Genomic DNA, 27,801 nt, shown 5'->3' with positions numbered 1-27,801 from the left:
AAGATTGTTCTCAGGATCTGTTTAATAACTGTAATAAATGTGGGAATGACATATGTTTAGAAAAAAAGATAATTAAATATATCAAGATAATGACAAAGTATAATCATTAAAAGTTATGACTTTGGGAAATCTCTAATGAATGGGAGTATGTACTTAGCTTCAAGATTTCTGAGGTTTGGGGCTGGGAATGTAGCTCAGTGGCAGGGTACCTGCTTGGTATGAGTTCAGTTCAGTATTTACTGGGGGAAGAAGTAGTACAGAATAAGGATATAATAAGGGATTATTATGTGCCTATACCATCTGTCTGTGATTTAAGATAAATGTTATTAGTCAAAATGTTTAAAAAATGAACTTTATAAAAGTTACAGTAAGCTAGGTTAATTTCTTATTTAAAGAATTAAAGATACATTTATTAGTCTACATACAGTGTTTTGAAAAGCCTACAGTAGTATAAAGTAAGCCTAGGTCTTCACATGCACTTGACCCTCCTTCACTTAAGTCTGGCAGTGGAAATTCCAATCTGTAAGCTCTACTCATGGTAAGAGCCTATACAAGTGCACCATTTGTACTTTTTTATACTGGTGACCTGGTTGTTGTTGAGTGTTTTTTTTGCTTGGTGTATGTAGGTCTGTAACATATGAACATAAGAGTACGTGTACATAGTTGTGGGGGGTGCAGGCATGCACACATAGAAGCCAAAGAACAACCTCTGGGTGTGAGTCTTCACCTTTCTATTTTGCTCGAGACAGTTTCTCTGCCACGGTGTAAACTAGGCAGCAGGCCTATGAGTTTCTGGAGATTTTCCTACCCTTGCCTTTCATCTCCCTTTAAGGGCACGAAAAAATTACAGGTGCTTGAGTTACTGCATCTGGTTCTTATGTGGGCTCTGGGGCTCAAATTCAGCCTTAGGGAACAAGATTTACTCAATGAACCATCTTCCCTGTCTGCATTTTTAATTGTGCCTTTTCTATGTTTAAATACAAATATCAGTAATGGTATAACTACCTATATAGTCAATACAGTAGCATCAAGTAGTACAGGTTTATAACATGGGAATGCCAGGTGTAACATGTATGTATGTAGAAGGTTACAGTCTACATTTGTGTAAATGCATTATGCTTTGATAGAAAGATGATATTGCTGAGACATCTGTTAGGATATATCCCTGTCAGCAATACATAATTATATTCTCACAGTAGAAATCTATTCTTATTATGATTTTATAGTGACAATTTAAAAAGGAACACTGCCACTGTCTCTTTACATGCAGGCACTTAATAAATGCAGTTACTGTTTGTGTTTTCCAAGTGAAAAAGTGATCAAGTACACATTATAATACAACTCAACACATAATGATAGCCCAAGAAGCCCAGGTTACTAATAGCATTCATTGTTGATATAAAATATATACTGTGAAGTAATAATTACTCACTCTTGACTATCCTGTTCAAATTGTTTCAGTTGTGCTGATTTTTCAGATCTTAAAGTTGCACCTTATTTTCTAAATGGGTTGTAGTTCTCTTTTAATTGACATTATTTAATAAAGATAATTACTTATGAAGGTGAAATTTTCCCTAAGTAATCACACAGGTATATATACATACATACATACATACATATATATAGATACCTGTTTATATACTGTACAATCCAACAGTGAATTATAAAATTTTGTTAATGTTTTATAAAGATTAAAAATAATCAAGTTTGGGAATAGTGAGATAGCTCAGTGGATAAAGGTGCTTATCACCAAGCCTGAAAGAATGAGCTCAATCCCTGGGACCTATACAGTGTAAGAAGTGAACTTATTCCTACAAGTTGTCCTCTGCCCTTCACATGCCATGCACACCCACAAATATAAACAATGAACAAAGGCATGTCGGTAATCTTCTCCACAGCTCTAACCTTCTCATCACTGGTAGTAGACTCAGGGTGAGGTAAAGGGCTGTCCTGGTGAGTTGTTTCTACAACAGAAGGTTCCTCAATTTTGCTTCTTATGATGGGAGTTGCAAGAGGGGACAGATCGAGAGGCATCTAATGCAAACAATAAAGAAAACTTTGTAAAAAGTTAAAAAATGGCCAATCGAGAAGCAAGCACTATCATGCTTCCCGTCACAAGTATTCTTTTTACATTCTATGGTTGACGCACTTTTTTAATGTCGTCTTCGGAAGCCTTCTTGAACTCATTCTCAAACGGACTCGCCAATTCATTAAACAAACCCACTTCCTCACAGTTTTTTAGGAATCTTGTAGGTGTTGGTGTCTGATCTGAAATAAATGTCAAGAAGTAAGTACACAAATATAAATGATCACGTTGAGATTCTAAAATGTTGCTAGCAAATTGACAAATTAGTAGCACTGACTCAGTCACACGTTCTTTCTCTCTTTGAGGAGATGTCTTCCTTTAAAACAAACAAAATTTGGTTACACTTTATTTTATATCAAGATATTTCCCCAATTTCACAAACCATAAAAGTTCTTTTATGCTTAGTGTACTACTGATTAGAGTGACATAAAGAATATTCTGGAGGAATTACTATTATATAACACAGTGATAAGAATTTTTTAAAGTTATGTCATCAAAAGTTATGATTGCTAAATGAATACCATTTGGGGAAAATTAATGAGAGCACATGCATGCTTTATCTTGGTATGTTCAACTAGCTGTTCATAATGTATTATGAACTTAAGCCTAATATACTATTTTACATCAAAATACTGAAAGGAAAGACAAGGTAAAGTTCCCCCCAAAAAACAAAACCCTTATTTCTACTATGCAGCAAACCATATTTAAAAAAATCTAGTGATTTTTTGGCATGAAAGAGTCACATGCCAAAAGAAATTTCTAGCTTAATTTAATAAGAATGTGAACTCAACTTTCTTACAGCCTGAGTAATTTTAACTATACTTGAATATGCACTCACTGATGCGTATGCTAACACAGACACTGACTATTAATGCACTGTTTATAGAGCTACAACAGATGAATGAAAAACAATTTGTCTAAGTCTTCCAATTTAGTCTTATTATCTCGAGGGCATCTGTTTACATTAGAATTGGTAGTACATTCAAATGTATTTATATTTTATGCATTTTAGGGCAGTAATTTTAGCACTTATACACAGAATCTAGTCTATTTAATACAGAACTGGTTTAAGATAAAATCTGTTTAGCTGAAGGTCAGATATTTGTTAATTACTGATTCTCTATAGGCGGTGCTGTGGGACAATGGTCTGTACCCTGTCACTTGTATTTTAAATAAATGCTGATTGGACAGTAGCCAAACAGGAAGTATAGACAGGGCAACTAGGCAGGAAGTAGAGGCAGGGTAACAAGAATTCTGGGAAGAGGGAAGTTTCAGTCTGCAGTCATCATCCAGATAGAGAGGAAGCCAGACACAGTACAAGCAAGATGTGACTGCCTCGCCAAAAAAGGTACAAAGCGACGTGGCTAACACAGACAAGAAATATGGGCTAATATAAATTATAACAGTTAATAAGAAGCCTGAGCTACTAGGCCAACCAGTTTATAACTAATATAGACCTCTGTGTGTTTCTTTGGGACTAAATAGCTGCAGGACTGGTCAGGACAGACACCTCTGTCAACAAGGGGGTACTACAATTTTATATTTACCCCTTACATGTACTACGTATAAGTATCTTTAACAAAAATAATTCACTGAACATTCATATTAGACATCAGGTAGGCTTGTCTCAGTGTAAACAATATCAGAATTACTGTAGGGTCCTCCTAAATCATAATCTTACTCATTATTTAATCTCTAACCTGTACTCCAAAGATCTCCCAAAAATAATATTTTATTTTATTTATTTTTTGATTTTTGAGACAGAGTTTCTCCGTAGCTTTTGTTTCTTGTCCTGGAACTACCTCTTATAGACCAGGCTGGCCTTGAACTCACAGAGATCTGCCTGCCTCTGCCTCCCAAGTGCTGGGACTAAAGGCGTATGGCACCACTGACCAGCCAAAAATAATATTTTAACATGGGTTTTATGTATACATACATATCAGCTTAAATCTATTTTAATCCAAATTATTTAAATATAAAAGTGACTATTGTTCAAACTTAAAGGACTGTCTAAGATGTTCGGGATGAAGACAACCCACACTAAAGAGAGGAATGAGTCTGAAAAATGTGCAAGCCTAAATCACTGCTATTGATGATGAAGATTACTGGGACCATCAGACTTGAGAAAAGTCACCACAGGCACAGTTGGTTAACATGCAGATTGCTTAAAGCTATTATCATCATGCATTCTATCTATATAGTTACAGTAAACTATCTCAATGTTAGTAAAAATGATGACTGTATGTTCTATTTTATATTGTACTAAATGTAATCAGAAAAGTAATTTCTAGAAACCATATTTAAAACATTCTTGAGATAAAAGTTTACAAAGAGAATGTCTGATATAGTAAATCTCAACGAAACAAAGATTTTCGTACCCAGAAAAACACTTTCTAGATAGTTTTTAATTTTATTTACTGTTCTTTTATTTTTGTTGTGGTCCTACTATTTACATATTCCAAAGATGTGCACACTTCACTCTGTTCTGTGTCCTTTTACTTACAATACTGAAGATATGTCAAAAGTTCCCATCTTCAAACTGTTTAACAAATCACTAACTGTTTCCACTCATTTATTCATTACAAAAATTATAATACACACAGGAGGAGTTATCTGATATTGCTTCAACATCTTATCTTTCCAAAACATTACATATGGTGTTTTGATCTCTAGATCAAGTAATAATTTTAAAATAGTAATACTATTCAGTATTCGAGTTAATTCTAGAATCATAGCATAAGCTAAGCTTCACAAAAATAAAGGATTCTAATTATATTTATGAAACACATACAGGCAGAGAAAAGAGCTAAATTATATGTAAAATTTGATACAACTTATCACAGTATTTATTTAGAAAAAATACACTGAAATTACACATAGTATGTATTATACAAATACACAAAAATGTGTATACATATGAAGCATCAAAGAAAACAGCTCATATGGGACAGTGACGATAAGTTAATGCATGAATTGAGCTTCTGTTTCACATATGAAAAATAATGATCTGGTCAGGGTGTTACATATGGTTATAGGGTTGACACACATACACACACACAAACACTAACTGAACTTAGGTCTTCTATATGAAGAGTATTTTATTTTATTTTGCACAACTACATATTAAAACCAGCACCTTGTGCATGCTAGGCAAGCACTATACTACTGATCTACACCCCATTTTCAGAGTATTATTAATAAAACATTTTATTTGAAACATTTTTAAAAAAATTATAATGACCAAGTTTACTAAAGATTTCTTTTCCACAGGAAGTGCTTAATCATTTATTAGCTTCATAAAGTTTTGAAAACCTAAAAGAAACACTAAATATCAATGAAGTCAATTATCGTTAAATGTCCACTTTGTAAAAGTCATGAATGTTCCAAGGGTTCTAATTAACTTCCATAAAACTGACTTCAAATGGTTATTTGAAAAACACACATAAAAGTGAAATGAATGAATGATCAAAAGAACACACAGAAACGCATGGGTAAATACATGTAGCCAACATTTACTATAGGTGAAGTAATTGGGATATCACCAGACTATAGCATTTACAGAGAATACACAAAAATTGTGCACATTCTTGGTGAACTAGTATATAAGCCATTAATAAAAGCATATACTAACCAGCCACAATGACACTGTCATTACGTGCTGGACCAAATTTCAGTGTCATCTCATGTTTATGTTTATGGACAGCCAAATGATCCTCGTTGGTAAAACGCTGTGGCAAAAAGTTTTAAAATACAGTTAAGATTTTCAATTTGATCAAAGAAAACTGATAAGGATTATCAATTTCCACAACATGTAAAACCACCATTAACAGTAAAATATTAACTTATAAACTAAAACATAATCCATCTATTGTTAGCACACAAAGACATACTAGATTTAAATAACCAGAAAAACCACTACAGAAGAATAAGAAATGATAGTATATAACTAACTTGAAAATAAAACCTTAGGCCAAAAAAATTAATAAAATGACTATTCATTTTTCATTATGTCAGATAAATATAAACTCCATGGTTCAAAGACTTTACAAAAATACTGTTTTTACTTAGACGTAGGTTACTTACCACTTTTTAACTGAGAATATTCTAAACATGACTCCTGTGCAAATTAAAAAATAAATCTGAGGTCAGGTGTGGTGGTGCACACCTTTAATCCCAGCACTGGAGAGGCAGACCTTTGTCAGTGTGAGGTCAGCCTGATCTACATAGAGTTCCATGTCAGCCAGGGCTACATAGTAAGACCCTGTCTCGATTTAAAAAAAAAAAAAAAAAAAAAAAGAAAAGAAAAAAAAATTTTTAAAAGAAAGAAAAGATAGAAATCTGGCTTTATATTACACAGTAAAGAATTCCCTAGTTGGCTGGGCGGTGGTGACACATGCCTTTAATCCCAGCATTTGGAAGGCATAGGCAGGTGGATCTCTGTGCATTTGAGGCCAGACTGATCTACAAAGCAAGTCCCAGTACAGGCTCCAAAGATACACAGAAAAACACTGTGTTAAAAAACAACAACAACAACAACAACAACAACAACAAAGAATTCCTGTGTTACAATACAGCAAAGAAACAGCAACGACAACATCACTTTAAATGGTTTTAACCTAAAAGAGTGATTTTTAAAATCATAGCTCACGTTAAAGTGAATGCACGTTTAAAGGCTTTGTCACACCTCTCCTCACCGCATACTGGGTAAGTATTGCATGCCAACAGACACAACGCACCATGTTTAAATACCTACTGTGCTCACAAGTCAGCCTTTAGGAAGAGCTCCTTATCAAGCACCACTTTTACCCAAAATCGGAACCAGTCATTTATTTTATTCATTTCTGATGTAGGTGTGTCTTCTATCTGATGATTTCATTGGATAATTAATAAAGAAACTGCCTGGCCCATCTGATAGACCGGCCCTTAGGTGGGTGGAGTAGACAGAACAGGAAGAAGGAAGTGAGGTAGATGGCACAGTCAGATGCTACGCCTCTCCTAAATTAGACAGACCACCGTGCCTCTCCTCAGAGAGAAGCCAGACGCGATGAAGCTCCAGCCCAAGATGGACGTATGCTAGAAACTTCCCGGTAAGACACCGCTCATGGTGTTACACAGATTATTAGATATGGGTTAGTCAAGATGTGAGTAAGAGGCTGGAAGTAATGGGCCAGGCAGTATTTAAAAGAATACAGTTTCCGTGTAATTATTTTGGGTGTAAAGCTAAGCATGTGGGAGCTGGGCGGGACGAAAAACAGGCCTGCCCGCTGCTCGCCACACTACAGAATGGCGCCCACGTGGATAACTGAATCCACAGAAAGCTTGAGAAAGCTTGGGAAAGAATAAAGAATGTTTTCTTGGTTGCAGCAATTTCTCGGGTTTGGCTCTGCTTGCTCGAGGCTAGCAAGCGCTCTCATCTAAGAGAGGTTTCCTGACTCAGCTTTAGCTGCAAAACCGTGCAGCTCTTTTAAGAGGTCCTGCTACGAAACACTTAAACGGTGTTGATGAAAATTAACTGCGTGCTTTTCGGTTTTCAGCCACAGCAGGAAAAAAGCTGTGCCGTTTTAAAATGCCAGCTTTCTTGGCCGTCCCACCAGGGCAAACTCTGACTCTTTCAAGCAGGCGGTCCTGACTATGGAGCTTTTGAGTGTTGTTTAACACTGTTGCAGCTTGCTTGCTGGCAGGGACCTTGAACCGCCACAGAGTTGTGGTGATAAACAAGGCTATAGCCGGTACCTCTACCATGAGGCTGGAAAGCTAAGGAATGGGCTGGATCTAGCTGTCAAAGCCACGGCTTCAGTCTTACCGATATTGTTTGGTAAATTAAAGACTCATGTGGTCACAAAAAGAGAGATATACAGTAAAAGAAAGATTCAAAGTCGAAGAAAACATCAAAATGGTTTACAATGTGTTGAAAATATATGCAGGCTAAAGGTGACAGTTCTTAAAATTAAAAAGAAGGAAGTAGTTTTTTTGTGGTGGTACACACCTTTAATCCCAACACTTGGGAGACAGAGATTGACCTCTGTGACTTCAAGGTGTGGTAGCACACACCTTTAATCCGAATGCCTGGGAGGCAGAGACAGACAGATCTCTGAGAGTTCAAGGACAGCCTGGTCTAAAGAGTTATCCCAGGCCAAGATATATAGAGAACCTGTCTCAAAAAAGTAAAAGTAAAAATAAATGAAATAGAGGTTAAAATAAAGCCACACAAAGATGGAAAATACACAGAAAATCTTGATACTGTATGCTATTATGCTCTCGTTGAATTGTTTAAATGCTGAGGAAGGAGCAACAGCTGCTAAAAGATATTTGTTTATAAATGCTGCTGAACTAATCCAACATAGATATTTTGAAAATACCTTGACTTTAAAATTTGGATCTAAGGACATGATGCTTTGGAAAGGAGTTTCTTTTGTTTTTACAGAAAATGAGACCTTGTGGATTGCTTCTTTCCCAATATGGTATGGTAGACCACGCCCTCCTGAAAAGTTGCTGTGAACGCCTTCAGAAAATTACTTCACCCAACTGATGACTGAGATGAACCTGGCACACAGGTTACACCATGAAAGATCTGATTAACAGCGTCCCCATTCAGCAGGAAGCAGTTTGGAGAGAAATAACTACGTCCATATTCCCAAATACTGTTTATAAATGTTCTTTTACATTTAAAGGGGGAGATTATATAGATATGAATAATTTACATTGGTATAAATTTTGCCTTATTGATAGAAATTTAAGGTCTATTTTGTTATATGTATATGTATTTCTAATAACGATTAAGGTATTGTGATTGTGTAGTTCATTTAAAAATGTAATGTATAATTAGGAAATATAGGTTGCTAATGAATAATCATTGATAATAGTTAAGCTTGTAGTCATGTTAGTTAGATTTTCTAGATATATAGAGATATATTTCAGTTAGATAGGCATACTTCATATCTTCCAAAGACTACAGAATATTGCATTTTAAATGTCTTAATAACTTAGGGTTTTTCATGACAATGAGACATGTCTGCTCCTGGCAGCACCAATCTACTTCAAGAGGAAGATGGGCATCGAAGAGGCTCCTTATGGAGTTTGATAGCCATTTGGGCAAGAAACTGCTCTTGCCTGGACTATTGCATAAACTGGACACAGAGAACCCTCAGAGAGAGGACTGCTGAACTTGCCTAGAGGTGAGATGATCTCTTTGGGTTCCTGATTCATGAAAGAGTCTGCGAGACATTCTGCAGGACACAGCAGATAGTGACTGAACTGTCTTTGAAATTTCCTGCTTCATGGGAAACTCTGCTGGATACTGTGGGCCTATAGGCCGAAGATAGATGCCCCAACAATACAAAAGAACTTTGGGTGACTGTCCAGGCAGCGAGATGTCTCTACCATTTCTAGAGTTATATGGAAATTGCTTAGTTCTTATTTACTTAGGTAATATTGTGTTCTTCTGGAGTATTTGATGGAGCTGAAGAATAGATAGATAGTTATAGCTGTTTTCCTTTGTTATGATAAAAGATAAAGTAGATATAAATATTGTAACTGTAATTTTTGCATGATAACTGTTTTGTTATATGTAATTTTACTATGTTAAAGTGAAAGCTTTTCTTTTTTGTTTAAACAGAAAAAGGGGAAATGAATTCTGTAGTGTGGCGAGCAGCGGGCAGGCCTGTTTTTCGTCCCGCCCAGCTCCCACATGCTTAGCTTTACACCCAAAATAATTACACGGAAACTGTATTCTTTTAAATACTGCCTGGCCCATTACTTCCAGCCTCTTACTCACATCTTGACTAACCCATATCTAATAATCTGTGTAACACCATGAGCGGTGTCTTACCGGGAAGTTTCTAGCATACGTCCATCTTGGGCTGGAGCTTCATCGCGTCTGGCTTCTCTCTGAGGAGAGGCACGGTGGTCTGTCTAATTTAGGAGAGGCGTAGCATCTGACTGTGCCATCTACCTCACTTCCTTCTTCCTGTTCTGTCTACTCCACCCACCTAAGGGCCGGTCTATCAGATGGGCCAGGCAGTTTCTTTATTAATTATCCAATGAAATCATCAGATAGAAGACACACCTACACATTTCCTGGTTCAGAAGTTAAATTAACCCCCACTCTTTTCTATTGCTTTACAAATGGGGATGTTAGAATTGTCATGGTACTGTTGAGAAGCCCGACACCTAGTACCTATCAGCATCCTAACTCCTGCACAAACCCAACTTCGATTTTTAAAAAAGGCTTATGCTATTTTAATTTATGATCATGTATATGTCTACAGATGTCTATAATCAAGAAGATACTAGAGTGCCCAAAGTTGTAAGCAAACTCCAGTCCTCTGACAGAGCAACAAGCACTCTTAACTACTGAGCCCTCTCTCCATCCTCCGCCTCCCACATCTCCACTGTGCTCTGGATGTTCATTATTTGGCCTACCGCTACAATAGACTTCCTTTATGTCTAACCTTCTAAGTAAGCTGAGCACCTCCTATGATCTGCCAAAACCACATAAACGTTAATGGAAAAAGTAAACCCCTTAAAATATTAGTTGATTCTTAAAATCAGTAAAATACTAAGCTACAGTAAAGAAAATCAATGTACTTTACTTAGAAACATCAATAGAAAATTAATCATTATTTTATGAAAATAATTATTACTTCTTCAGAACCTGTCTGTATCTCCATATTGAAGGATCTGTTTCATTCACTAACTATCCAGCTGTGGACACTGGGACAATCCAACTCTTTGCCACTCAGGCTACCTTCCTATTGCTTTATCCTTTAAGAGTCCACCCCAAATCAGGAGAAATTAGTTAAGTGGTGCTTTTGACAAGCACCCCAGAAACAAAGCTCTTAAGATGAACACATCGCAGAGCTTACTGATATTGTTTGTTGCTTTTTATCCTTGTATTAAAATTCTCATTGCTATACTTTACATTCCACATGAAAAGTATCTGCACATAAGATTCCTCTTAGGTTCCACAGAACCTCCCAATGTGACTTTTCTATAGAAGGCAATTATTAAAGCATTTGTTTGTAAACTCATCTTGGTATAAGAGCCACACTTAAAAAACTGTGAAGGTGTCAAAATTAAGAGGTAAAACCTAAGCAAATTTAACTCAGAATTTTATTCTACTAGTGTCCTCTGCTTGGATTACTTTCAAGGAACAATTGGAGTTGAAGGTGTAGTCTAGTGTTGAAGTGCTATGTACAAGACATTAGGTCTGATGCTCAGCAGCAGCAACAACACTAACCAAAACAAACAAACAAACAAACAAAAATCTATCCAACTATCCTAATACACTATAGATTAACATTGCCTGCTGCATAATGTGAAAATGAAAGCAAACTGTCTGAAGTGAAAAGGAGCAGATGAAAATATAAGTGTTATGTATTTATGAATTATCATACAAAATCCAAAGATCAAATTTAACTATTAGTTACAGAGGGATTAGTGACACCACACACACACACACACACACACACACACATTTTTAATATGAAGAACAAAATATACTCAAATTGGTATCTGATACAAGTGAAGGTGAACCTGACCTTGGACAATCATCTGAGAAAATGTGTATTTAAAAAGAAACTTAAGAGAGTCTGAGTGAAAAATCAATCTGGTTAAAATGAGAAAAATGCTTATTATATCATGAAGGATATGGATTCTTTTAAACAAATACTTAATACAGTAACTATTATATGCTGAGATAAAATTTATAATTTATGTGAATTGTTTCCTAGACAAACTAAAAGGTTTTTTTAAAGAAACTTTGTAGAATAATTATAATTCTATTACTAGCAATATTAACAAAGAATTAATATAATTTCTTCTAGACAAAGTCCAACTCCAATGATATATACAAAACCCAAGTATTTCTCTCAATAGAAACAAGAGCTTAAGCCTTGGAAACACAGGTTTCTCAACTACTAGAACTTAACATTAATTTACTATGGATGCTATGTGTTCACCTTCCTCCCATCTGCCTTTTTTCTACCTTGTTAAGGTCCTATCCAAAAAATTTTTTCACTTCTTTCCAACCTTGTTCAATGAGATGAATGCTCAAGCTCTTGTTTCTCAGATTTTATTACTGGGGTGGGGTGAGGTGCTACACAGACCACAGTTACCTATGTGGGGGGGGGGGGGGTCAGAGACAATCCTGTGGTGTTGGCTCTCTCCTTCCATCTCTGCACAGGGGTCCAGGGATTGAACTAGGGTTGCCAGGCTTGCATGACATGTGTTTTATATGCTAAACCATCTCTTACCAGAATTAACCTCCTAAGAATTAGCCATTCTGTGGTTTTACAGTTATTTTCATGCTATATTATTATTATTACTATTTAACTTGTTAAGTAGGTATAAATAAGTTTTGATGTGGGTAACAGCTCTGTTTTGCTAACTTTTTCCTTAGTTGAAGAGAACTCCATTCAATAGCAGAAAGCTACTAATTAACAGACATATACCTCCACTGAGATTTGAGCTAAGTACATACTGTATTTAATCTCCACTTTGATCAGCTGACAGTGTATAATAATTTACCAAAAGTACTCTCAATGAAAGTGACATCAAAGGCAAAGGTATTACCAACAAAATAGAGTGTGTAAATGAATTTTACTAAGTATCTAACTCTGCATCTTTTATTCAATTAAACAGCACATCCCCTAAATACAAATGAGACTAATAGGAGTTTGTGCAATATCTAAAAATTAGCTAAGCATTTACAAAAACACTGTGGTAAGGATTATCAGGTAAATGCTTTGTGCTAATTTTTATAGGTCATTCTTAAAGTGACACTATCAACAAAGTACATTTTAAAATGTGAAAATCTGTATGTTTAAATTATGTATGCTAGAACAAAATTTGGATTACACATGTTTACTGATGAGAAAAAATAATTTATACTATCATCACCAAATTGGTGTTTCTAAAATCAATTATTGCAAGGTAATAGAGGAAAAGACCTGGTCAGTTGTCCTCATCAACTTAGACCATAAAACCCAATATGGACAAGTTCAAAAAAAATTTACATGGTGGGTATACCTTTAAGCTCAGCACTCAGGGCTTAGAGACAGATCTCTGTGAGTCTGAAGCCTGAACAATGAGTTCCAGGACAGCCAGGGCTACACAGTGAGGCCCTAGCTCAAAAAATAATAATAATTAGTAGAACTTTCAACATCCTAAGAAATACTACTTAATACAAAGAGAATATGTCACTGCTGCTTTCAGCAAGATTTAACACATAAAACTGATATCCACTGGGCTGTTTTGGTAAGTGATGGTATATAACATTAAATACCTCACAGAATCATTGGCTAAAATAATGTAATACTCAAGATTGGAGTGCTTAAGATGAAAACAGTTCATTATTAATAACTATTAATGAAAGCAAAAGCAGAGTGACCTTTTCTTTTTTTTTTCTTTTGTATTGTGTGAATGTGTGGGAGTCAGAAGACACAATTTGCAAGGTTAGGATCTCCTTCTACCATGCGAATTCTAGGGACTGAACTCAGGTCCAGTCTTCGAGCAATTGCCTTTACCCAGAGAGCCATCTTTTTGGCCAAAGATATATGTGCATTCTAGACAAGTGCTTTACCACTGAGCTTCACTTCAGTCCTTGTTTTTTAAAGACAAGGTCTTAGTGCTTCAGCCACCATGACAGTTTATATAATATTGAGCCAGCAATTCTAGTTTGAGAAATGTAGCCTAAGAAACTAATTAGAGATGCACACATAGTAATGTAAAATGATACTCATCACAATGCTCTGTAATAATACTATAATTAATTTCAAAGTTCATAATAGAAAAAATAAGTAAATGATGGGACAAGCTCTAGCAAGAGAACACAGCCAACAATTTAAAACCATGTATAGTCAGGAATGGTGGCTCACGTATGTAACTCACTAACGTTTTCAAATGCTATAAATTTAAAGCTAGGAAATTCTCTTAAATAATTTCTTTCTTTCCTTATTGTTTTGTTTTTCCATACAGGGTTTCTCTGTGTAACAACAGCCATGGCTGTTTTGAAACTTGCTTTACAGACCAGGCTGGCCTTGAACTTACAAGAGATTCGCCTGCCTCTTCCTCCTGAGTGGTAGGATTAAACGTGTGTCACCATGCCCAGCAAAACGATTTCTTATGATACATATACAAACATGTATTCTAACATTCAGCCATTGACTCTTCTATTTAAACAAATTTAAATACAATAATTTTAATAATAATAAAAAACAAGCAAAAAAAAAAGTTAGCATGCATAGAGCTGTGGTGATGGCTCTGCCATAAAGACATGAAGAGCACTTAATGCTCTTTCAGGAGTTTGCCTGGGTTGCCAGCACCCACACGCAGCTTATGAACCAGCAGTTAAAGGAGATGTGATGCTTTCTTCTGGTCTCTACAGGCTGCCAGTAACAGGTTGCACAGCATCTCTAGAACACACATACACATAAAAATGCATAAATTTTAAAAAAAAACTCTAAAAATAGTATCAGTGCTAGGTGTGGTGACCTATGCCTTTAATCCCAGCATTTGGGAGGCAGATGTAGGTGGATCTTGTTGACTCTAAGGATAATCTAGTCTATATAGTGAGTCCCAGATCAGGCAAGGCTATATATACAGTTAAGATCCTGTCTAAGTAATGGAGAGATGCTAGATGGACTGGATTGCTCGTGACTCCAGCTCCAAGGACTCCTGATGGAGGAGAGTTATCTGTCTATGTTTCTTTCATTGGTTAATTAATAAAGAAAACTGCCTTGACCCTTTAAGAGAACAGAAAATTAGGTAGGTGGAGTAGACAGAACAGAATTGTGGGAACAAGGAAGTAGAGTGGGGCAGACGCTTCAGGCATTCGCCATAGTGAGTCGCCATGATTCTCCTCTCCGAGATGGACGCAGGTTAAGATCTCTCCTGGTAAGCCACACCTCGTGGTGCTACACGGATTACTAAATATGGGTTAAAGGAAGATGTGAGAATTAGCCAATAAGAGGCTGAAACTATGGGCCAGGCAGTGTTTTAAAAGAACACAGTTTCCGTGTAATTATTTTGGGTAAAGCTAGCAGGGTGGCGGGACACAGCCCCGCCGCTTCCTACTACAGACTCCAATGCACTCTTTTGGCTTTCATGGGCACTGCCCTAACATCCCTCCCCACACACATGTAATTAAAAGTAATACCCTTCATTTTTCAAAAAAAGTATATTATTAATAAGGGATCACGCACAGAATCACAGTAACCATTCTATTTTAAGCAGAAAAGTTAGGGCTTGCTTATTTGAGCCCAAGTTTCCAAGAATGACTTCTAGAACCACAGGGCAAAATTTGTTACTTTCCAAAGACTGCTTCTAGAAACAATGTATCTGCTGTTACGATTTAGAGCTCCAATTTCTCTCAAAACTCCAAAGGCTTCTTCCCAGGGTGGAAGCATTGGAAATGGTGGAAGCAGAGTCATATGTGGGCCTTGGAGAAGTCCTGTGGTCAATTGAAGTGTGACCTTGAAGAGGACTGGGTGCCTCTTTATCCCTTGGTTTGTGATATGAGTAGTTAGTTTTGCTTGTGCCATGCTACAGGTCCCAAGTAACAGGGTTAACTGACCATGAAGTAAAACCTCAAACATTGTGAGTTACCAAGGAAAAGTTCTATACTGGGGACCATATGGTAGGAGAGACTGACCTCCACATGTGCACACCAGTGCCCACACACAGGCACATACATAGAACAGTTAACTACCCAGCTCTCTTCTTTAGTCAACTTAGTACTAAATCCAAAAATAAATAAGTAAAAGTAAATCTGACTTACCAGAGAGTAAATCCAGCTAGTGGAAACTAGACATACTCTTAAGTTTCAAATAATTTTTAAGATTATATTTTTACTCTTACTTAACTTTATAAAAATGCATGCGAGTGAAGACCTTTATACTGGATATTAAGTCTGTTTCTCCTGTGTCCACTGTCCTACCTACCTAGCCCATCTTTCACCTTGACCATTACCATCTTCTAATTCCCTTGCTTCACAATGCTGTGACTAAATTCATGTATCTCACGTCCACAAAGCTCTACTGATAAGATTTTTCCTATCTCTCTGATCTCTTGCCAAGCTCGCCATCAATCATTGTAGACTTCAGCCACAACAGAAACATGCAATTTCTTCCATATTTTCTTCATTTGTCCAGTTGTCCAACTGATCCAAATTGTCACCTTACCATTGACACATTTCCTCACCAATCTACTTTAGATAGCATCTTGGCAGGAGAGATAGAGAGTTCAGTGTGTAAAGGCATGTGCTGTGCAAGCCTGGGGACCTGAATTCCATCCCCAGAAAGCACAAACAGGTAGAGACAACCAGTCCTTATGTCCTGATTTCCACACAAGTATGCGACACATGTACCACCGATAATAATGATCAATAAAAAGTAAAATAAGGGGCTGGAGAAATATTTCAGTGGTTAACGACACTGGCTGCTCTTTCAGATGATCTAGGTTTTGCTCCTAGTATCCACATGTTGACTAACCATCCATAATACCAGTTCCTGGGTGATCTTGCCTCTGCAAGCACGAGGTATGAACGTAGTGCAGACACAAACAAAACGTCCATAGACATAACAAAATAAAATAAATATAAAAGTAAAATCCAGCTCTATACCCTCTCTTACTAGGGCTAAATGAACCTCATGCTATGTAAATGGTCTACCACTGAGCTACACTGCCAACCCTTAGACAACTCGCTTAAAAAACAGACAAGAGTTGATAAAGCACTCACAGAACAATAAAGATAAACAAATGGTTGATATATACATCTTAGAAAAATGGTTATCTTTTCAATAGTCATCAAAGAAATGAGACAGCACAATGAGATACCATCTATGAACAAGATGAGTCAAATTTAAAAGAATGAAAACACCAAATGTTAACAAGAATATGAAATAATTAAATATCTTATAAATTGATAGAAATATAAAATGGCCCATACATTTTGGAAAGCAATCTGTAATTTCCTAAAGTGATAAGCAGGCTTTATCACACGACTCCACCATTATACTTCCGGTTGGTGAGCCAGCAGAAGCCACACACAGCGTGTGTGTGCACTTGTATATCACTCATTTTATCTTTGGAAATAGACAGATGCTGGGTAAATTGTGGACTAAAATTATTCAAATGAAGAAAAGGGCTCATTTAGCTAGCTACTCTGGAGGTTGAGAGGTCTAAAGTAGGGATCCTAGACACTTCACAAAGGTCCCACCTCCAAGTGCATTAACATATGACTTCAGAGCTTAAGTTTTCAATCCGTGAATTTCTGGGGATACAATCAAATTACGGTGTCCCTGTTATGTGACCAACTGTTTTCTTTATAAATTGCCAAGTACCTCATCTGTAGTAGTCACTGAAAGTAGACAAGACAATTGAGAGCTCATATTTTGTTATGAAAGAATTCAGAAAAACGTACATATTCTAATGAATCTGCTCATTCACACAGCCTGGAGAGCACAAACTAGTTTACAACTGTGGAAGACAGATCAGTGTCGACACAAGTAAGGGTCAAGGAAATGGGCACAAGAAAAATTTTGGGGTGATAAGTATGTCCACTATCATGACTGTGGCAAACAGCTCTATGAACACACAGACACACACGACAAACTGCAACACTGTGTAAGGTGGCACACCTTAGCAGATAAAGGTGTTTACTTCCAGGCCTGACGACCTGACTTTGATCCTCGCAAACTCATCAGGTATGAAAGAGGGAAGTGGCTCCTAGTTGTTGTCTGACTTCCATATGCCAGATGTGGTGTGTTTGTGCCAATAAGCAAGCAAACACAACATGCACATGTGAACAAAATCAGTAACTGTAAAAAAGGCCCAAAGCATCAAACTGAGAACTATAGTGAAATTTATTGTATGTCAATTATATTTCAACTTAAAATATCAACTAAAAATAAATGAAAACAATAAAAAACTAATGTCTATGACTTAACTCTGTAGTATAAGTACTCTGTAAGTTTACTATACATTAAAACTCGATTCTTCTTTAGTGTCTGTAGTTAAAAGATTAGGATAATCAATTAAAACTTAAAATCCTATTAAAAATTAAAAGATCTCCTAAAAATGCTTCCACACATGCACTGAATTAAAGGTGTTAGATTTTAGAACATTAACAGATTAGTTATACTGTCTAAGGTAGATATCAACTGGTTTTATAAAAGTTCAAATAAGCAAAACAATTTCTAAATATAGCAATGCATTTCTGATTTTTAGTTAGGTAGTTTAGCAATGATCTTCAATGAATACAGGTCAAATAATATTCTTTTTAAAATTTTATTGTTTTTATTGAACTATATATTTTTCTGTGCTCCCCTATTCTCCCCTCCCCCTTGGTCCCCAGGCTCCCAATTTACTCAGGAGATCTTGTCTTTTCAAATAATATTCTTTTAAGTCTGGGGTTTTTGTCTATGGTTCTGACCTTTACTATAAGATAAACTATTTCCACTGTACTGCATTGTTTTTTCTAGAACTAGGATATTAAAGAATTTTAAAATGTTTTTGTTTTGTTTTTATCCTAATTCCAATCTTATAAAATCACTGCAGTAAAACCTTAATGGTAATATATTCCAGCAATGATTTGAAATAAAATGAAAAGAAACACACAGGATTATTGTAAGCAGCGGATCTATTACCTGGCCACACCCAGGGGCAGTGCACAGAAAGGGTTTGTCATCACTCATATTCCACAGGTCCTCGGACTACCTGTAACAAAGCGCAGAGTCAAGTGTTTTATGAGATGTTTTTAAATAAAGGACAATTTCAAATAACACCCAGCATGGTACTGACATAAAAACAAACAGGCTGATCAATGAAATTGAAGTGAAGACCCAGACATAAATTCACACACCTATGAACAACCTTGATTTTTGACAGAAAAAAAAGGCAAAACTACAAAAGAAAGATAGCATCTTCAATAAATGGTGCTGGTCACACTGGATGGCTGCATGTAGAAAGTTGAAAATAGACCCATGTTTATCACCCTGCATAAAACAAAACTCCAAATGGATCAAGAACCTCCACATAAAACCAGATATCCTGAATCTGACAGAAAAGTCGAGGATAAGCTTGAACTTATTGGCACTGGAAAGGGCTTTCTGAACAGGACATTAATAGCAGGCACTAAGACCAACAATTAATAAATAGAACCTCATGAAGCTGAAAAGCTTCCGTATGGCAAAGGACACCTCATTTGGGCAAAACTACAGTCTACAGAATAAAAAAAGATCTTTATCAATTATACTTCTGATACAGGGTTAATATGTAAGGGTCAGTACCTGCAATATATAAAGAACTAAAAAAAAAAAACTGAATGCCCCCCAAAACCCAAAAACCCACAGGCCAACTGGGGTACAGAACTAACAACAGAGGTCTCGAGGATGAAACACAAATTATTAAAAAACACTTAAAGAAAGGTTTAACATCCTTTAAGATTTCATCTTACCCTAGCCAGAGGGGCTGTAACCAATAAAACAGATGGCAGTTCATGCTGATGAATATGTGGGGAGAGGGGACACTCCTCCATTGCAAGACAAAGTGCAAACTTGTACAGCCACTATGGAAATCAGTGTGGCAGTTCCTCAGGAAGCTGGAAACAATCTACCTCAACGCCAGCTACACCATACACCCAAAGGACTCTACACCCTCCTCCAGCCTCGTTCATCCATGTACTTCACTGCCTTACTCATCATGGCCAGAAATTACAGCCTCGATATCTACCAACTGATGAACACATAATGAAAATGTGGCATATTACACACTAGGAAAAAGAAATTATGAAAATTTCAAGTAAATAAGTGGAACCAGGAAAAAAGCTATCCCAAGTAAGGTAATCCCAAAAGATAAATATTGCATTTGTGTTTTCTCTTATATATAGATACTATATATATATGTTTTCAAAATGTGTGCTATAATCTAAATAACCAAAGAGGTGAAGTACCTAGTGAAGGGATGTGGTCTTTCCAAAGAAGGGAAAATAGGATATATTGTTATGGAGACAAAGGGGACAAACTAGGAAGATTAAGTAGGGAGGATGAAAAGGGTAAAAAAAAAAAAAGAGGAAGGGGGAAGGACAGCTAACACTAAAGGTCATTAGAAAAACCATATGGAAACCTATTAATGCAGAAGCATATATGAAAGGAATTTAAGTGGAGTCACCAAATAATAGAGGAAAGAGTGTCCCATCTAGACATCTAATGCCGCTAAGTAAAACCTCCAATGCAAGGAAAGGGTTACAATGAACAATGAACACCCATGAAAACTCTTAAACATCACAGGCTATTTATTTACATTTATTGGTTGCTCTCTGCAACCTGATGGTAAGGTCCTATTGCTGCAGGCAACATGTACACGTGTCATCAAACATGAAGAATTCAATTTGGTGCTTAACAAGAAAGGGGTGTACTTCATTCCTACTGACTAGTGTTCATGGGTACACAACAACCTGGCATTTTGGCACACAACTGTAACCTCACTACTAGGCAGAGGGTTGGGCAGAAGGGAGGAGGATCACTCAGGGATTCAATGCCAGCCTGGGCTACATAATGAGGCTTAGTCTCAAAAACAAAGCCAAGAACAATGGATAATATTAGAAAAACTTTTGTGGGAAAAAAAATGGGAAACATACAAGAAGACATGGATATTATTGAGAAGAGGAATATAAACTGAGGCAAAAATCTAAAATAAATGAAGAATGCCCCTAGTAGGCTCATCAGGAGACTAGACAGACTAAGGGAGGGACCACTAAGTTTGAAAGCAGGCCAATACAGCATTCAAAACTGGTGTCTAAAGAAAAATCCCAACCAGGACTAGAACATGCAAGAACTGTGGGGAAATAATTAGCAAAGGCCAGGCACGGTGTCTCCCAACTGCAATCTTACCACCTGGGAGGCGGGACAAGAGAACTGCCATATTTTAAAGGACTGTCTGGGCTACCTAGTGAGTCTGGGCCTGCCTCAACATGAGTAAGAACTTGTTTCATTAAATATGTAAGTGAACAACTAAGAAGATAGTTAAGAAATGTTTTAGTTAACAACAGCTGAGGGATTTATTTATTTATTTTTGATTATCAAGATACAACACCATAGACTCTGGAAGCTCAGAGAAGCAGCATCAGCAAGCAAAAGGAATGGCAAAAATTAAAACCTCATCATATTCAAAATGCAAGAAAATTATGAAAAAATTATCTTGCCAGGTGCGTTGGTGCTGGCATTTTATCCCAGCACTAAGGAGACAGAGGCAGGCAGATCTCTGATTTCTAGAACAGCCTGATCTACAGAGTGAGTTCCAGGACAGCTGGGGCGGAAAGGAAAGGAAAGGAAAAAGGAAAGGAAAGGAAAGGAAAGGAAAAAGGAAAGGAAAGGAAAGGAAAGGAAAAAGGAAAGGAAAGGAAAGGAAAGGAAATACTTTGAATTAAATTCAGATTAAAAACTGAAGAAAAAACCCAAGCGGTGGTGGTGCACGCCTTTAATCCCAGCACTTGGGAGGCAGAGGCAGGTGGATCTCTGTGAGTTCGAGGCCAGCCTGGTCCCAAGAGCTATTTTCAGGACACCTAGGGCTGTTACACAGAGAAACTCTGTCTCTAAAAACATACAAACAAACAAAAAAACTATAGAAAAAGTATAAATATTGATGGTCTACAGAGTATTTTGTATGTTTTGCCCTTTCCAAACATACATTTGATTTTACAATAAGATATATTTTCTTAGAATAATTTGGTACATTAAGAGGTTTTTCTTTTAAAGAGTTATTATATATACAGTGTTCTGTCTGCATGTATGCCTGCAGCCCAGAAGAGGGCACCAATCTCATTATAGATGGTTGGGAGCCACCATGTGATTGCTGGGAACTGAACTCAGGACCTCTGGAAGAGCAGTCAGTGCACTTAACCTCTGAACCATTGCTCCAGTCCCATATAAAAGGATCTTAACAAACAATAAATACTCATTTTTCTTCAATCTGTACTTTTTACTATAGTGTCCCACAAAACAAATCCTGAAGCACATATGTAACTTGTTTATGATATATAAATCCCAAAGGGAGCATAATGAGGGTCATAAAACAACTATCATTGAATGATTTCGCCTTAGGACTGAAAAGACTTTTTCTTTAGTAATAAAGGTTATGGCACAAATATTGATAGACCAAACAAGTACTATTTTAATAATTATGGTCTATAGAATAAACAATTATACAACAGGATTTTAGTTCATCAAGCATCTTTCACAGTTGTTAAAATCTGACTGCAAATTCTTTGCAGCTCTCCTCACATCAACAGTTTGTTTCTTCCCTTGAATCTAGGTGGTTTATAATTACTTCAACTACCAGTGCCATGGAAATGACACAAGGCTAGGTCACAGTCTTAAACTCTCTGCCTTGCTCACCTAGAATTAGCTTGTTCTTCACACGCTAGCACTCCGGTCACTCTAGGTCAGCATCTTCTCATCATGACGGAAGAAGCCATTCCAACCTCCCATCTGGAGCTCAGTCATCAACAGACAGAGGAGGTCATCCTACGCACCACTGTCATCTGCTTGGTCTATGCTTGGTCTAATTAATCTGTATTTTTTCTTTTTTTACAACTAGGTTTAGAACATTCCTGTATATTTATAACTCATCTCAATAATACATCATTTTAGAGTTTCTTAAAATTTTTACACACCAGGGCTGGAGAGATACAGTGAGGTAAAAATGTTATTTCTGTTCTGTTTTTACAAATCTAATGATGGTTGTATTCTCATATTTACTTCTTATATTCAATTTGTTATGATTCATATTTAGGCATCTAATGGAGAAACTCCTACTTGTATGCCTTTAAAAAATAAAAGCAAGCTGGATGGTGGCAGCGAAGGCCTTTAATCCCAGCACTCAAGAGGCAGAGACAGATGGATCAGTGTGAGTTCAAGGTCAGCCTGATCCACAGAGAGAGTTCCAGAACAGGCTCCAAAGCTACAGAGAAACCCTGTCTCAAAATTAACAAACAAAAAAAGAGCAAAAAAGGAAAACAACAAGCTAGTATTAGTGTTATTATATAATTAGTATTATGTATTGTGGTATATTATTTGTGTTTTAATAAATAAAGTCTGCCTGAAGATCAGTGTAAAGCAGCCACACTCACTAGTCAGCCACACAGGCCAGGCAGTGGCTGCATACACCTTTAATCCCAGCAGCTACACTAGTTAGCCATCCACAGAGGCCAGGCGATGGTGATGCACGCCTTTAATCCCAGCACTAGAGAGGACTATAAAACGGAGGATCAAGTCTCAGCTAGGTCTCAAACTGAGGACCCATGGAGGCAGCATAGCCCATTTTTGGTCTGAGGTAGAGGTAAGAACCAGTGGCCAGCTGCTTCACTTTTCTGATCTTCAAGTTGAACCTCAACATCTGTCTCTGGGTTTTTATTAACTGTACTACAATTACGACAATGAGAACATTTAGGACCCATACAGGTCCTTGAACAACTTTATTGGAGTTGATGATATTGCCTATTTAAAAAACATACATTACTCTCTGAAAGAAGCAGCTGTGGCAGAATTTTAAGACACACACTGTTAGAGTAAGAAAGCTTCCCTCACTATCTACTTCTCTACACATCTAGAAAGTTTGCTGTTGTTTTTTGAAACAAGGTCTCATATAGACCAGGCCAGCCAGTTAAGTACCTCATGCTAGCAGATTATTTATTTATATCCACACAAACATGAACATATATACATATATATATTTTTTTTTCTTTTTTTTTTGAGACAGTGTATCACTACATAGACTGGGCTGGCCTAGAACTCAATGCCTCCTAAATCCTGGGATTAAAGGTGTGTTATACAATGCCTGACCATTATGTTTATTTTTAATTTGATTTTTTTTAAGAATTAAAACACAAGTACTACTATTTACGTCACCCCCCTTCTATCTCCCCTCCAATTCCTCCTGTTCAAAGCTTTAAGTTTTTTCTTTCTTTTTTAATGTGGTCAATCATACTGAATGATTTTCAGTTGATAAACCAACTAGAATGTTTAAAACAACCTTATCTTATAGATATACGTCTCCTGATTTTATTTGTTAACATTTTGTTGTACATTTAAATTCATCAGAAATAATCTCACTATGTGTTATTTTGTGATGGCTTTATAAATAGATTTGGGACATGTTAATTCTTTTTTACTTTCTAAAATAATCTATATAAAAGCTGGTATTAGGGCTGGAACGATGGCTCAGTGGTTAAGAACACTTGTTGCTCTCCTAGAGGACCCAGGTTTGATTCTCAGCACCCACATATCAACTAAAAAATTTCTATCAATATTTGGCTTGACTAGTAGTTTTGGGTATACCCTTTACAACTCTGGTTTATTAACCTTCTAGATGAGTGTTTCCAAAGCATACTACACAAGGCTATCAGTAGTTACAGAAAATATTTACATCCAAATAAATTTAGGAAATGTTATAAATTTTTCTAAGTCCTTTGAGAGTCTTTAAATCTGTAAGGAAAAAACAAAACCACTGAATCTACCTTTGGCCACCTCACATCACACAAATCAAGTCATAGAGATGAGAGAATATGGTAATGATCTTAATGATTTTGATGTAGGCAAGTCTGTCTCTCTTCTATTTTTACTTTACATTTGTGAATGTTTTGCCTACTTGTATGTGAACTGTCTGTGCGTGGTGCCTGCCAACACCAAGATCACCAGAGATTTCCTAGAGATGGACAGTAGTGAGTAGTCACCCGGATGCTGGGTCAAACCTGGATCCTTCGAGAAAACAGCAAGTACTTTAATTGCTTAGCCATCTTTCTAGCCCTGAAGTTTCTTTAAAAGAACTCAAAAGGCAATGCTCAGGAAGAAACAAAACAAAACAAAAAAAACAAGATTGACAAAACAAAACTCCACAAATATATTTTGTTCTATAAAATTTATACTTCAGTATCAAGCAAAACCAAGAGTTTAATCTAACACACAAGACAAAAATAATATAGGTATCTTCATCCACATGTGTGTTCCAGAAAAACCTTCTAAACCTGAGATGGTTACATAGCATTAAAGAATCATTTATTTAAAAATCACTAAGTAGAGACAGTGTTTACATCAAGCTGATAACACACATCAATTGAACAATAAAATTAAAAATAACTGCAGAGTATGAAGTGGTGTTAGAGTTGAATCTAGTAAAACTTCTTTATCACAAGTTGAAAAAAACCCCACCAAAACTCCACAGAACACATAAAACATATCTAATACTACCAATAACAAGCAATCAGCCCAAACCAATATGGAAGCATTTAATAAGACACTACCCAGTCTTTTCAACAAGTAAAATTCACAGGGAAAAAGGAAAACCGGAGGGAGAAACTTTTTAAGCTTAAATGAAGATCTAATAGACATACAAACCAACGATTTTGATTCTGACTCAAATACAACTATAAAAAGGTATTTCTTGGTCAAGATTACTTTCCTTCTTCAGAATTTCCACTTAAAGATTCAAATTAACAACTTTTTTACAACTTACAGCTTGCTTTTTACAAGCATGCCCTCATGGCCCTAGTACCTGGTAAACTGAACCAAGAGGACTTGAGTATATGACATTTTGTAACTGTTATTTGATAGCTAAAAACTTTTCTAACATAACAAGAACTCATTTTAGAAGACATTACAAACAGAAAACATGTATTTGTACAATCTTCCACACTGTTTTGGGTTTTGTTGTTGTTGTTTTTGTTTTTTGAGACAGGATGTTGCTACTGTAGCACAGGCCTTGGTCTTGGGTGGGTCCTGTCTCTATAGTGAGATTTTAGTCCTGTGTCACTACACCAGTTATTTTAATGCTCTTAACTTGATAATTCAGAAACAAAAACCAACTGAAAACCATACTGATAAGAGGCTTCAGATTTAGGAAAAAAACATTGAAATATGTATCTAGTAGATACAACATACAAAAAAATAAGTTTCACAACTTATAATATGAAACATGGCTCAAAATATTAACTATTGTATCATGCACTTACCTGGCAGAATTCACATGTAACTTGAATTTCATTAAGTTAAGTAGCTTATCATGTCCTCTGTTTCATGGCAAAGATACTGAAAACAAAATGGTTTCACACTGTTACAAATTGCACTGAAACATTTCTTAAAATGCATTTAATTTTGAAAATGAAAGCACTTGATCATTCTCAACACTATTTCATCAAAAAATTAAGAATATTTATAACAATACATTACTTCTGAAATACGAAAACTTATATAAATGCATTAATTAGAGGTATTAATCCATCAAGCTCCACAAAAGGGTTTAAAAAAGGAAGAAGTATTTAGCCCTTAGGGTACAGTTGGCCAGCAGTCATTCAAACTGCAACTTCTTTTTTTTTTTTTTAACTACATTTGAAATCTGATCAGAAAAACCAGACCTAAGTCAGGCTTGGTGGTACAAGCCTAAAATCCCCACTTAAGTGAGGCTGAGGCAGGAGGCTCATAGTCAGCCTGGGTTAAACGGAATACTCTGTCACAAAACAAAACAAAGACACAATCACACACACACACACACACACACACACACACACACGGTACTTTAAAATTTCTACTTAGAAAGTTATCAAAATTTATTTGTTCCTGAATATAAATGATCTATATAGTTTCCTCTTTCATATCTTTGCAACTTACTTATTTAATGCTAGCTTAAATATAAGCAAATCATGTTTATATATGTAAATCATACTGAAGTTAACAAGATAAATGGCCCACTTAAAAAAAAATCTGCCAACTCTTTATGATTATTTTGGTATGCTTGTGTACTTCTCTATGTGTATCTAACATGTGCATGAAGATATACATGAATGTCAACAGAGGCACACTTTGCTTGCCATTCACCCTGTTTTCTAAAACTAGGTTGGCTGAATTTAGAACTGAACTTGGAACTCATTCACTGGGTTAGACAGGTCGGCCATGAACTTTAGGGATCCACCCCTCTCTGTGCCCATCCCAAGTGCCCATCCCACTTTCTCAGCCAGGGTTAAGGAAGTGTGCTCCAGCTTGTCCCGGAAGTACTTTACGACTGAGCCACCACTACCATCCTGACTCCTCCTTCTCATTTCCCTTTCCCCATCATGTGTTAAAGACAGTAAACAGTTTTCTCATTGCAAATAAATTAGTGGTGTGGGGGGAAATTATGTCTTGCTCAGAAAAAGTAGGTAATTCCCATGCAGAAACATACAACTGGCAGTAGTGGTGAGTCCTGGAGTCCTACTTTAGGAGACGGGAAGGAGAAACTGTCTTTCCTTACCCTAGGTAAAATAAATCATTTCTCTACTCACATCCAACTGTACGATGCTACCTAGGAAGAGAAGGACACAGGATAATCCAAAGACCATCTTGTCATGCTTCTGTCATCGTCAACACAATGTGAGCTCATGCAGGACGGGGCAGCTATCTGTGAGTGTACCTAAGGCAACACACCACTCATTTAAATGCACACACCTGTGAATATTAACTCTCTATAGACAAACTGACAGTTCTAAAGAAGCTTTTTAAGAAGTTGACACCTCCAGAATCACTGTTTTTCTCCAAAACAAATCTATACAACCACTTTCCTAGCCAACTAACACAAATACCCATTCTCTTATCACTATTACACAATATCCAGTGGAGATAGCTATAAATACAATTCAAGCACCTACAGCCAGAAATGTTAACAACTCCTCTAAGAGATTCTAAGTGTTA

The 27,801-nt window shown here is 36.5% G+C and overlaps 1 protein-coding gene across 3 annotated transcripts in view; it reads right to left on the bottom strand.

The window, feature by feature from the left end:
* Positions 1-27,801, bottom strand: part of Atf2 (activating transcription factor 2) — an 81,186-nt gene that overhangs the window by 30,927 nt on the left and 22,458 nt on the right. For 2 of the 3 annotated variants that reach the window (XM_038337072.2, XM_038337074.2), the window contains exons 3-7: positions 26,091-26,166; positions 18,733-18,802; positions 5,718-5,814; positions 2,150-2,268; positions 1,906-2,034 (exon numbers count right to left, since the gene is read on the bottom strand). In XM_038337072.2, coding sequence (XP_038193000.1) covers positions 1,906-2,034; positions 2,150-2,268; positions 5,718-5,814; positions 18,733-18,780 — 393 coding nt within the window. In that variant the 5' untranslated portion in view covers positions 18,781-18,802; positions 26,091-26,166. Of the gene's footprint in view, positions 1-1,905; positions 2,035-2,149; positions 2,269-5,717; positions 5,815-18,732; positions 18,803-26,090; positions 26,167-27,395; positions 27,524-27,801 lie in introns of all 3 variants that reach the window. The other variant, XM_038337073.2, reaches the window with a different exon arrangement.

Source organism: Arvicola amphibius, chromosome 7 (assembly GCF_903992535.2).
Source record: "Arvicola amphibius chromosome 7, mArvAmp1.2, whole genome shotgun sequence".
In the NCBI taxonomy this organism is placed as follows: Eukaryota; Metazoa; Chordata; class Mammalia; order Rodentia; family Cricetidae; genus Arvicola; species Arvicola amphibius.
This window is presented reverse-complemented; position numbering and strand designations above follow the sequence as displayed.